Source organism: Natrix helvetica, assembly GCF_964273705.1.
Source record: "Natrix helvetica genome assembly, chromosome: 8".
In the NCBI taxonomy this organism is placed as follows: domain Eukaryota; kingdom Metazoa; phylum Chordata; class Lepidosauria; order Squamata; family Natricidae; genus Natrix; species Natrix helvetica.
In genome coordinates this window covers 16,384,431-16,397,783 of record NC_138559.1, presented here as the reverse complement: position 1 = coordinate 16,397,783, position 13,353 = coordinate 16,384,431, and the positions used below count along the sequence as shown (strand labels likewise).

General features: G+C 46.6%; 1 protein-coding gene across 13 annotated transcripts in view; it reads right to left on the bottom strand.

Moving 5' to 3' along the window:
• CAMK2B (calcium/calmodulin dependent protein kinase II beta) overlaps positions 1–7,768 on the bottom strand; it is a 186,527-nt gene extending 178,759 nt beyond the window's left edge. For 5 of the 13 annotated variants that reach the window (XM_081961203.1, XM_081961210.1, XM_081961200.1 and 2 more), the window contains exon 1: positions 7,505–7,742. In XM_081961203.1, coding sequence (XP_081817329.1) covers positions 7,505–7,569 — 65 coding nt within the window. In that variant the 5' untranslated portion in view covers positions 7,570–7,742. Of the gene's footprint in view, positions 1–7,504 lie in introns of all 13 variants that reach the window. The other 8 variants (XM_081961209.1, XM_081961206.1, XM_081961207.1 and 5 more) reach the window with 3 other exon arrangements.
• Positions 7,769–13,353: the final 5,585 nt, after the last annotated feature.

Here is a 13,353-nt window from a genome sequence, read left to right as displayed (position 1 = left end):
GTCAACAGGTCAGTCTTCCTGACTTGAAACACATTGCAACTGAGCACAGGTGATCCTTGACTTATGACCACAATTGAGCCCAAAATTTCCATTGCTAAGCAAGACATTTGTTAAGTGGATTTTGCCCCATGTACCAACTTTTCTTGCCCTAGTTGTTAAGTGAATCACTGCAGTTGTTAAGTTAGTAACATGGCTGTTAAATGAATCTGGATTACCCGTCGACTTGTTAGAAAGTCACAAAGGGGTCAACGGGATACTGCAACCGTCATAAACGTGAGTCATTTGCCAAGGGTCCAAATTTTGTTCACATGACAATGATGCTGCTGCAATGATCATAAGTATGAAAAACAGACATAAATCACTTTTTTCAGTGTTGTTGAATCTGCTAAACCAGGGGTGTCCAAACTTGGGAACTTTAAGACTTGTGGACTTCAACTCCCAGAATTCCCCAGCCAGCATGGCTGGCTGGGGAATTCTGGGAGTTGAAGTCCACAAGTCTTAAAGTTCTCAAGTTTGGACACCCCTGTGCTAAACGGTCATCAAACAAATTGTTGCAAGTTGAGGGCTACCTGTATAGTGTTGCGGTCAACCAATTGTGCACCATCAACAAAACTGGATCCTCCTTGTGCAATTAACGTTATTTATATCCTATGTCAATGAATGAAAAGTAACAAGAGCAACTCTTGTCATGTCCTGTTTTATCACACACACCCCTCCTTCACTGCTCTAATGTACATATACCCTTAAAGTGAACTCTATAGGGGGGAATAGCTCCAAACACAAATCTAGAAATTGCAAAACTGCCATTCTTGACTGACGTTTTAGTACTCAAAGTTTGTCCCACTGAGCTCTTGCTAACCCAGGATTAAAACTTCTAAAAAGCTGACTCCATCCATGTGAGTCTGCTCCAAATTCCAACTCTGATTCTTCAAACTAATACAATAGTAGAGTTGGAAGGGACCTTGGAGGTCTTCTAGTCCAACCCCCTGCCTAGGCAGGAAACCCTATACCGTTTCAGATAGATGGCTATCCAACTACCCAAGAATGAGTTGAGTGGCTTTATAAAACAAGCCTTTTCAACTGTCTTCCAAACTTGGGAGAGACCTCTCATGGAATGTTGAGCCTGGCCCAACTCAGTTAAACAGCAAACAAAATAAAAAGTTTCATTCATGAGGAATATTAAAAAAAATTGAAATCAGGTTAGATAGAAGTACAATTATTCTTTGATTATTGTTGTGGTTTTTTAAGAGACCCTCATTTACGGCTTGTGGATCTCATTCAGTTCTCTTACCAGCTGTGGGCATGTCTTATTCTTCACACTAAAGAAAGCCTGTATTTTAATATATTCCTCACCTCTTGAGAGAGACAAATCTAAAGCATTCCATCTTGTTTATACATGGGGGTTGGAGATGTTCTCCATATATTTGAAAATAAGCCAGTTTTAGCTTGCATTATGATGGCATAGACAGAGATAAATAAGCCTTCAAACTATATTCTTCAAGGATGCAATGAATGCATTATCTTACCCTTACGTGGGGCAAAGTAAAAGGCAACGTCCAGCAGAAGTATCTTTACAATATATTATATGCAATATACACTTTTCTAGACAAACTGATCTGGAGGTGCATTCAATTATGTTTGCTTGCCTTAAAAAAAAGCTTAAGGGAAAGGGAACGTATCATTTCCAAAAAAGATATTCTTCAGTTATAGTATGGAATGCTAATAAACTCTGTGATATAAACCATAGAAAAACAGTAAAAGCAATTTCTCTGAGCTATCCTTCCTCCTCTAGTAAATTCATAGCAACCAAGATTCTAAATTCTACTTCTTGCTTTCTTCTCTGTGGATACCAAGAAAACTGCAAAGACTCTCAAATCAAATTCAACTCCTGGCGACTTCACGGATATATCCACATAGATTTTAACAGTCATATAGAAAGGATTTGCCACAGCTTTCTTCTGCTATCTTTTGGACTAACTCAATGTTTCTCAATGTCAATAACTTTTAAGATGTGCGGACTTCCAACGCCCAGAATTCTGGGAGCTGAAGGCCAGACTTTTAAAAAGTTGCCAAGATTGAGACACACGGGGTCTAAACTTACCAGTTTTAGCCCTGGGGTTCCTGAGGCTCTCTTACATAAGTACCAACTCCGCTTAGATTTGATGGGGAACAGAGCTGGCGCAGGCGGGGACAACAGGAAAATCCAGCTAAAGCCTACGCAGAACTTTTTATCAATAATCATTGAGTTACGGAAGTTTATACGTTACATCCAAACCTTTTAACTTAGGTTGCTCCATGGTCCAAGTATTGACTCTAGCGCAATAATTGGGAACAGAAGCCTGCAAAACTTTGTGCTTACTTAGATGGCCTTCCAGGTGGAACAGCTGGAAGAGAAAGGGCACTGCTATCTTTCACTGCACTGTTGCGAAGCAACTTAGCTCAGGGGTAACACTCTATAGGTAGCCCTTGGCTTGCGATCACAATTGGGACCAGAATTTCTGTTGCTAAGCAAGGTGCTGGTTAAGGCCTGATATTTCTGGCATGATGGTTAAGTGAACCACTGGTCACTGAGCTACTCTGACTACCTCCATTGATTTTGTCGGAAGCTGGCTGGGAAGTTCACGAACGGCGATCACACGAGCCCAGGACGCTGCCATTTCCTCATCAATAAATATCTGCGGCCAGGATTTGATCACACCAACCATGGAGACGCCGCAACAGTCCTAAATGCCGCTGTAACTTCGAACGTTCGCTAACGCGAACGTTCGGTTGTAGTTTGAGGACAATCTGTACTACAGTGTAACACAGAGAACATGATCAGCTTCCTGTACCCCACAATTGCTTTCTGGGCTCACCACGTCACACTGTCTTATGGCAGGATCAGCCACAGGAATTGTGACAGCAAGAACAACATCTTCACCTCCCGGAACAAAATGTCTCAAGAACAGCCCTGCTGTCAAATTTCAAATCCCAGATGGGCTCAAGAACAAACAGCCACTTAGATCAGCGGCCCCCAAACTTTGGACACCAGAGACCGGTTCCATGGAGAGAAGTTTTTCCGCAGACCAGAGAGGGCGTGGTTTCATGTGCTGCCTGCATCTCGCGGATGGGGCTTTGCTTGTTTGCGCGGCCCAGTGCTGGTCCAGGGATCAGGGTTGGGACCCCTGATTTAGAGAAGACAGGACAATCCCTCCAGCAGCAATAGTCAAGAGGATGGATGGATAAGATGATCACTGGAGATCTCATTTTATCACATCAGCATAACAATATCAACATAACGGCGTCTCTTCCTCTGATGCATATGAGAATCTCATAAACCCATTAAATCCAAGTCCTAACATTATGTAAAGGCATCACTGCCCATTGTTGAGAAGCTACAAACAAACTACTTTCTTCTGGGTTAAAAAAAAAGGATCGTCTTTGGGAGTGAAAGGCTTCTGGAAAAATCCACCTGAGATCTTGCATTTGGTAATTGCTGACTGACCAGAATTGAAGATTACCATCACTCAACAACAACAACAACAACAACAACAACAACAACAACAACAAAAAGACCTAGCTAAGAAACCAAGACAGCTGTAGCAAAATAATCAAGGAGAATAAGGTTGATTTTAGGACAAAGGAGAACAGATGCCATGTTCTAACAAGAGGATATTGTGCTACATATTTCGTAAAGGGGGCTCTAGTCTACCACTACATCAATGTATCTCCTGATCCAATCTTTTCGAGATACTTCAGAAGAATTGGACTCCAAAGCCCATCCTTCCCTCAGCCAACCTGGCTAAGAATGACCGGCAAGTGTCTATGGAGATTTTCAGTCATCCAGGTCATGGTTGTCCCAAAAATGCTTTTCCAAAAGGCAACTGGACTTGCTTGGTTTTCCTTTGAAGATGTTTCGCTTCTCATCCTAGAAGCTTCTTCAGTTCAAGGAACAGAAGTGAAATGTCTTCAAGGAAAAAACAAAGAAAGTCCAGTTGCCTTTTGAAAAAGCACTTTGGGGACAATGACAGGCAAGGTGAAGTCCAAGACCTTTAGAAGGTACAAAGTGGAAAAAGTGGACCCAGTGATCCAAGATGTTTCACATCTCTTCTTAGAGTTTGCTCTAACTGACCAACCTGCAACTCGGTAATCTGGATAGCTCTGGCTGGCTATTCACTGGGGAAGGTTAGTGGGGCAGCATTCGCATCCTGACCAGCAGAAGATAAGCCCATGGACCCTGAAATGAAGCCAATCATGGAAATGGTAGCATTACGGTTAGACTTATGTCAACTCAAGGCTGTACATGGCCCTTAATTAGAGATCTCTTCGAGTCAAGACACTGAATTATCATTTTGAAGGGGGAAAGAGAAAATAATTCAATGTATGGGGAGCAGTCCGGTTAATTGTCACTAATTTTAAGTTAATTATACGTTGTTCTTCCATTTGGTTCCATCCACTTTTTCTCCCCAATTCTTTTTGGAACTATTTGGGAAGATCTATTGCCCATCCTTTCCCCCCAGAAGCATTTAACAGCTTACAAGAGGATCTCTCCTTTATTCTCAAAATTGGCTGTTGGTGGAATTCAACCTGGGATTCCCCAGTTCAGGTTTAACTTTACCTGCCACATCATACCTCTTCCATCAAGGAACTCACGCCCAAGTGCAATTCCCACCCAAAACAGAGAGCTTAATTGTGATATAAATCTAATCCTTGTGCTGCCAGTGCTGAAATCCCAACACAGAATTAATACTGAAAGGACTAGCTCTTAGCATGTACGTAACAGTATATATTACCCAACTATATAAAGGAAGAACATTGCACCTCTTAATAAGATAGGAATACACATACGTAACCGTAGTTCTATGGGGTTTTCTATTGTACAGAGCCACAAATTAATTCTGGGCGAGGGGAAAATTTCCAGTGAGCAAAGATCTTATTTGGTGAAGTGCATCTTATCTCTCTTCTCCTTTAAATTTGGTTCTAGGAATCTTTTATGTCAGGTTAAAAAAAAAACCTGATGAATGCAGATAAGCATCAGAAGGAAAAAGAGAAGAGAAGCTGCATTATAAAGGAGATATGAAAAGACAGATTTGGGTTGCATCCAGGGTCGTAATTCTTCCTCTTTCATTTTGCTGAAAAGCATGTGTACCGGACAGAGGCTGATCTTGGAAAAACAGCCTGTCAGCTTTTAAAAACTTGTTCTTTATGACCACAACCCACGATTTGCAACCACCTCCTAAGCCAACAAACGTGACTGGCTGGCCTTCCACACTGACACAACGGCCACCTGAATGCTATCAGAATCTAAATGGGGAAGGGGTGAAACAGATGAGAAGTATTTTACACAGGCTAAATCATTTTTTTTTACTTCTCCCCCTTAAAAAGCCTTAATGGGGGAAGCCAAACAAATAAGTTGGGGGGGGGAGGATGAGGACTTCAAAGCTTCTGGTGTCCCTCGAAAAACTAAATAAACAATTAACAATATATCAAGTTGAGACGCGGCTGTTCTGCTTTTCCCATGCCATTATTCACCGCAAAAAAGCACCGCTTAGTCTGTTTCCATGGCTTTTACACCAGCAGCTGTTTTTTTAAGACTGTCACAGTATATTATATAATATACATTTACACAGACACACTAACACACACACACATTCAGCAGAGCAAAGAGGTCAGCCATCCCAAAGCACCCCAGGAATCTCTGAAATTACTTTATGCCTTAGGTAGCCACAAACCTGACTTTGCCACCCCAGGAAAATTCACATTTCTGGGGGAAGAAGTGGAGGCAGCCACCAAAGGGGGAGAAGAACGACTGGGGGAGGGGGGGGTTGTTTCTAAATGGATGGCTGATATGAAGGAGGAAACCTGAAAGCAGCTTTTCTCCCCTAGCTTTAAAGCCCAAATCTTCTCTCCAATAGGCTGGATAGGTGGTGATGCAGATCTTTGGCCACAAAGCTCTAGTAAGATCTTGCTTGTGGCTCTGGGAATTGCAAAATGTCCATTTAGTGCAAAGGAACAGACCAGGAGAAGCTGGCTTGGAAAGAGGTCCACAAGCGGGACTTCCAGCCTTGGCTGCCCTTAACGTAGAGGGGGGGGAGGGGATGCGAGAGGAGACACGCAGAAAGGGGAAAGTGACGGTTCCCGTCACTCTCTCCCCGCTCAACGTGGCTGTGATCAGCAGCGGCGGAGGAACCACAAGAAGGAGCGAGGGTGGGAAGCAGGAAGGGGAGCAGCTGCTTCGGGACCCGCCTGCCCCAATTAAAGGGGTCGGACTGTCCTCGGCCACGTATTGGGGGAAACCGCTCCCATCACCTGGGCGACGAACACCGGGACCCCCCCGACCCTGGTTTGGCTCGACTCCAAGGCAGAGATCGGGACAGTATCCTGGCTGGAGTCGGTTCAGCTTTCCGGAGCCACGCGGCTCTACCCCGGAGTGCCTCTGAGCAGGTGCAGAGCGCCCGCCGTTAATGAGCAGTTACAGCCAAACTGCAGATCTTGAATTCAGGGCGGGGAAAGGGGGGGGATCGAAATGGGCAAGTCCCCCCCTCCCGACCCGTTGCGGAGAAAGTCCGCAGAATCTCTCTCCCTAAGCCCGGGAGGGGGGCTCGCCCCGCGGGCGGCTTCCCCGGTCCCTCCGGAAGGCAGCAAAGGCGGAGCAGCGGACTCCCCGACCCCTCCCCAGCGTTACGCAATACGGCCGGCTCCCGGGCGCTCCCCGAGCCCAGCCCCTCCCCTGCCAGGCTGGCTCCAAAGGCAACGGATTAACCCCTTCCTCCTCCTCCCTCGCCCCCCCCAGGGCAGCCCCTCCCCAGAAGCTCTCCCTTCTCTCCCCCCCCCCCCATCGCCCCAGTGGCAACCAGCCCCGCTTGGCCGAGGGAGCCCAGAAGCGGGAGCAGCAGGGCTTCCCCCGCTCCGGCGCGCAACAAGCGGCGGCAGCGGCAACCGCCGCCCTGGGCAACGCGTGGCCGAAGGGCCGGAGCGCAGGGGCACTCAGCCGTCCCACCACCCCGCTCCCGGGTCGGGCGTCCCGCTCCAGCCCCGGCTCCGCCACGTGCTCGCTCGGCCCGCCTGGGAGCCCCTCGGGGGCAAGGCGGCCGCCACTGCAGCAAGGGAGCTCCGGCGTTCTCCCCGGCGCCAGCTCCGACGGAGGGCGCAGGAGAAGCCGCAGGAGGCGGCGCGGCTCTCGCGAAGGGAGCGGCAAGGGGCTGCGCGGCTCCCCCTCTCGCCGCCTGGCGGGTCCCCCGGCCGCAGCTCTGCAACGTGCGTCATGGCTGCGCAGCGCCGGGTAGGACCCCCCCCTTCCCCCGCCTGGCCGGGGCCTGGACGGTCGCTCTGCGGGCAGGCTGGGGGGGGGCTGCCGGCGCCCCTCATCACCTGCAGCCCCTTTCCTTCCACCCCCCCCAACCCCCGTCCGCCTGCCCGGTCTCAGGGAGGCTTTGCGTCGAGCTCGGAAAGGGGACCCCCGACTTGCCCGGGCGGAGCCTCTCGCCTCTGGCGCCCGGGGGACCCCGCGGCCTCGGCTCCTTACTTGCCAATTTCCTCGTAAAGCTGATACTCGTCGGTGAAGCGGGTGCAGGTCACGGTAGTGGCCATCGCGGCTGCAGCTTCACTCCGCAATGAGCCGCCCGGGCTCCGCTCCGGCTGGCAGCGGGGGGGAGGGGGAGGAGGGGCGGGGAAGAGGAGGAAGGGGCGAGGCAAGCGCCGAGCAACGGGGTCCGCGGAAGAGCCGCTGCGGGCGGCGGAGCGCGGCCCCTGCAAAGCGAGCGAGCGAGCAGCGATCTCGGCACTGGGCAGAGCCCGCGAGAGCTGCCGGGGGGGGGAGAGGGAGGGGCGACCGGCCTCCACGAACCAGCCCCCCCCCCCCGGTTCTCCTGTCTTTGCGGGTGGGCGCGTCTCAACTTCGACGGGGCGGAGGGTGTCGCTTCGCCCACTTCCAACTCCCCGGAGCGGCTGCCGCCTGTGCGGGCCTGGGAGTCCCACCTGCGCCCTTAGCTGCCTCCGGCTGCTGCAACCCCCCCCCCTCCTCTGGACTGGGGGGGTGGGGTTGATGGACCCCTCCCTCCCCTCCGCGTTGGCTGAATTGCAGCGCGCGTTCTGCTCCCCGGAGGAGGGAATGGCGAAAGCCTTATTCAGGTGTGTGATGGAGCCCCAAATTCCAGCCAGAATCTTCCCGGTGACTTCCGCGCCCCCCCCCCACTTCCCCAGGTGAACTTGAGCCCGTCCTACAACTTTCTCACGTGCAACTCCAAGAATCCCTAAGCAGGCCGGCCTTGGAGAAAAAATGACACCTTTTCCCTGCCAAGAAACTGTACTCCTGCCTCTTCTGCCCAGACCCGCTAACATCACCCACCGATGGACGCTTGGGTCTAGTAGCTGCCACTGCAGGTCGCCCTCAAATCCAACCCAGCCCCTGCCACCACCTCCCCTTCCCATGATGACAGCCGCTTCCTGATGCTGACTCCAGCATTTTGCAGCTCGGGAGGCTTCAGGTGCTTCGTCAGCACCTCAGAAAGAAGTTGGAGATGCAAACTTTACGCCGGACTTCGACTAGGGTGGGGCTTCCTTGCAAGAAAATCGAGGCAAGGTTGCTTTGCCAATGCGGTCCTCGGTTGCCATGATTCATTCCACTTTAGTTTGCATGATCGATAAAAGAGCTTTAGAAGACAAAAACAACTGGAAGGAACCTTGGAGGTCTTCTAATCCAGCCCCCCTGCTCAAGCAGGAGACCCTATATACCATTTCAGACAAGTGGCTCTCCAGTCTGTTCTTAAAAGCCTCCAACATCTGAAGGCAAGCTGTTGCACTTGTTGATTGTCCTAGCTGTTAGGAAGTTTCTCCTTAATTCCAGGTTGTTTCTCTTTTTTAAAAAAATAAATAAATTTTATTAATTTTCTATTGTTTACATTTATTAGTGCTTAATAAACATCGTGTTGTCTGGGTATTTAATTTGCTTAACAATACAGATTACATTTTTAATCTCCACCCCCTTTTTTCCCAATCACTGGTAAAATTAATTCCATGTTTGATCATATTCTGCATCTTCTTGATTAGTTTCCCTCCATTGAGTCTTGTCTTCTTTATTTTACCAATCCTGGTTTTTCTGGGTAAACATACGGGAATGGGACCATTGATTAACCAGATGGGTTGGGTCATACCTAGATTCAAGTAGGCGTGTGTTAGGGTGTAACCAACAAGTTGGGTAGACAATATATTGCACAAGGCATGTTATGTATCTTTAAGAGAGGAGCTCTGCTAATTAGTAGATTACAGCATTTAAATTGCAGCTGATGTTGTTGCTCTCTCTCTCTCTTGATTGATTGATGTATGATAACTGCTGTCTAACTGTTACTACTGTTGCTACTACTTACTGTGTGTAAGTTATTTGCTACTTGTATCCAAGTTATCTTGGTAGTATTGGACTGTTTTTTCTGTGTATGACTTTTTGGCTGTGTTTATGGATTTTGCTATATTCTTCAAAAAGTAAAGTTTATTTTGTTACTTTACTATCCATTATTCAGTGTGGTTGCTTTATCTATCGCACGCTGCGTATACTTTACAGGGTTGCTCTGTTATAACCTCGACCTGGGGTTCATTGCTAGTGCTTAATCGCACCAGTACCTAACAGCATGGCTTAGCGCAAGGGTGTAAATACAGCCTAGCTGTGGGAGTTTGATTTGCGGAGAAGTTCCTCTACGATAATGCTAAAGAACCATGGCAGGATTCTCACTGTGCCACCTATAGAATTATAACTTTGACCATCCTCACTCTGATTGTTCAGTTCATAGTAAGTAAGTAAGTAAATCTTTACTACAGTCAAAGATCAGCAATACACATTAGTTTTTACAATATGTTAAAAAGTACTGACATTAAGATATAATTAAAAAGTATTGATGTTAAAAATGGAAAATAGCATACATGTCCTCAGATTGTTCGGGTCAACCCCTGGTTTACCTGGGTGCAACGCTGTTAAGTATAGGAGTAAATACAATGGTCCAAAGATTGTTAGAGATACGTCCAGATAATTGGTACAAGATGACAACTATACTTCTGTAGCCAATTTTTTTTTCTTATGGACATTGCAGCAGCACAGAACATTGCCACTGTATACGTGGTCACCGGGTTAGTGTCCTGGAGGAGAAAGCCTAGATAAAAATTGCCTGCCCTCCCTGGGGAGAATATGTGCAGGCCTACAAGCTCTGTATAGCTCGCAGTGTAACAGAACATGTGAATTATCTTCCACTTCTCCTTTACCACATACACAAACCCGTTCTGCTATAGGTGTTCTCTTATACCTGCCCTGGAGGAGTGCTGAAGGAAGAATGTTAAATCTGGCTCTGAAGAAAGCTATTCTTTGTTTTGGGAAGATCAGGTCATTTAGATATCTTGCCGGTTCCCACACACCCTGTTTGATTCTGTCCCTACTGTGGAGAGGCAACCTATTTAGTTCTTCTTGGAACTCCATGTCCTTCATTCTATTAATCACTGCTTGCTTTGTTTGATCAAAGCCTAGGGATATTAAGAATACCGGTGAGAGCCCATAAGAGCCCAGGTACATTCAGTTCATCACCTATTGAGACGTGCCACAAAATAGTGTTAGCTTGATTTGAAGGAAGTTGTTTTGAGCAAGATTTTCAAAGGAGGGACCCCAGATCTGCAATGCTCGACTTCGCCCTTTGCATTACAGGCATTCATTTATTTGGGAGTTACATCAAGCACTGAAAAAAGTGACTTGATCAGCCCTTATGCTTCCAATCCTCACAGCATCCCTGCAGTCATACAGTCAAAAATACCAGTGCTGAGTAACCAGCATGCATTTAGGGACGATTGCAGGCTCCTGGGTCCTGCTATCCCCATTTGGGAGCTTTTTATTTATTTAGAAAATGTATATTGCTGCCTACCTGCGCATGGCAGCTCAAGGCGGCTTCTGAGAAGCAAAGTCAATGGGAGAAGACAGATTTGCTTAATGTCCATAGTGACTCACTTAACAACCCACAGCAAAAAAAAGGTGGTAAAATTGGGCAGGACTCATTTAATGACCGCCTTGCTTAGCGACAGAAGTTCCGGTTTGTAGTTGTAAGTCAAGGACTACCTGAATCTGATTCTTCCATGTTTCCTGCAACATGCTGGTTTGTCACATGCTCACCCATTATTAAATAATTCATCATTCATTCGGTCCATATTCTAGGTTTGAATACAAGCACTGACTCTTAAAACTATTCACATGAATTGAATTCATGTATGCCCTTGGTTTTATGGTTTTTGTTGTTAGCTGCCCAGAGTTCAGAAGTGGGTATTCAGCAGGTTCTAACCAGTTGTGGGGAACCGGTAGCAGAAATTTTGAGTAGTTCTGAGAACTGGTAAATACCACCTATGACTGGCCATCCCTTCATCTATTCTCTGCCTCCTGAGTCCCAGCTGATCTGGAGGGAATGGGGATTTTGCAGTGTTCTTCTCCTGCCATGCCCACCAAGCCACACCCACAAAACCGGTGGCAATTTTTTTTTGAATCTCATCACTGCCAGAGTTGTGTTCTAAGATGAGCCTATGGACAAATCAGATAGACAGACAGACACAGATGATAGATGGTCTCTCTCTGTGTGTCTTTGAGTCACAAAGTTAGATTTCAGTAGTTCCTCAGGTGCTTCCACAGAACAGCCAGTCCATAGGTGAAACACGTTTATTAAGTCACTGGAATTGCTTAGGACACGGAATCATTTCTTTACCATTCAGGGTGGGCTAGTCAGCTCTCTTTTAGCCTCAAATACTCAACCCGACCATTCTTTGAGGATTGACTCTATTATGTCAAAGCACCTTCAGAATGAAGAAAATGATATGTAGTCAGGAAAACCTCAAGGTCTACAGAAGTACAACAATATTTTAGAAAAACGTGAGAGTGGAAGGAAGATTAAGCAGTTCAAGAAGGAATCGTAAAACTTCATGACAGCAGGAGACATTTTGGAGACAGGCAGGATATGGATCAGGAAGGAAAGGGTGTTGCCATGAAGCTTTCTCCTCCTGACAAAAAATATTCTTTTCATGAAAATATTATTTAATGGGAGCTGACTTGCTTCAAAGCAAAGCAGATGCCTTCAGCAACACTTTTACTCCCAAGAGTTTGTCAGGCCCATGGAGACCTGACAAGTCTCTTAGAAAATGAGACTATTTTCCACATCCCAACACTTTGGAAATGTTCCCACCTGCCTATAAAAAATCTAAAAATGCAAAAGTAAATGGAAATGGAACAACATGCTTTTCTGCCCTTGTCTAGAGAACACAAGGCTGGTCAAACAAATCAAGATGGCAGGTACAATTGGATGATTGTAGTAGCACTCCCCCAAACCACAAGAAGACTACATATGCATATTAAGATGGCGTTCACCATTGATAGGGATTCAATTAGATGGTTGTAGGTGCCAACTTAATTTTTTTTAAAGCCCACCCTTCTATGGGTGCCCTTCAGGTGGCAGGGATCATTTTTAGCATCTCATGAAAGCAACTGTTTGGCAGCCATTGTGTGAAAATGTGTGCACCATTTTTTAAAACATTCTGACTGGGTTCAAGCAATCAAGATTCCTTACACCCACAACGATAGACCTTGGATGATAGCATTTTTGATTGACCCAAACCTGAAGCGGACGTCCATGTCAGTATTTTGTGGCTTGTTCAATGACTACATTTCATAGGATCAAAAGAACTAACGTGAACTGTAATATGAGCAAAATGAGGACTCTGACGTTCAAGGCAAGGCAAGGGAAGTGATACATGCTCATTCATTCCACATTTTATAAATGAGGGTGAGAGCTTGCCCCATAAGTTAAGCCAGAAAGAAGGTATCTTTACTTAGTCAAGAACCCTACTTAACTCCCCATTTGCTTACATTTGCATGTTTTACCTTCAAATGCAGTCAACTGAACACCCAGCTTTCATCAGTCATGGTATGAGTTACAGGTTCCCCCTACTAACCCATAAACCTCGATTCACATAACTTGCTGTCTATGGAGATTCTCAGTCATCCAGGTCAATTCTAAAGAAGCTTCTTGGATGAGAAGTGAAGCATCTTCAAGCAAAAACAAAGTCCAGTTGCCTTTTGAAGAAGCACCTTTGGGATAACTTGCTAACACAAGGCACGTTAACAAACCCAACTAGGTCACATCACGTTGGTAGCCAGACCTAGAAATTAGTACCAGAGCTCTGATCTGCTCCATACCACCAAGCAAAGGGCAGGTTTTTCAGATTTTATGAGATGTCCCTGCCCTTGAGAAGGTTCTCATTTCTTAAGAGTGATTTGCATAAGAGGCTCTAAAACAAACCAAGAAAATAAATCAGCATGTGGCAGAGATTATTGGTACAACCATAAATAAGACCCCGGCTTGTTCC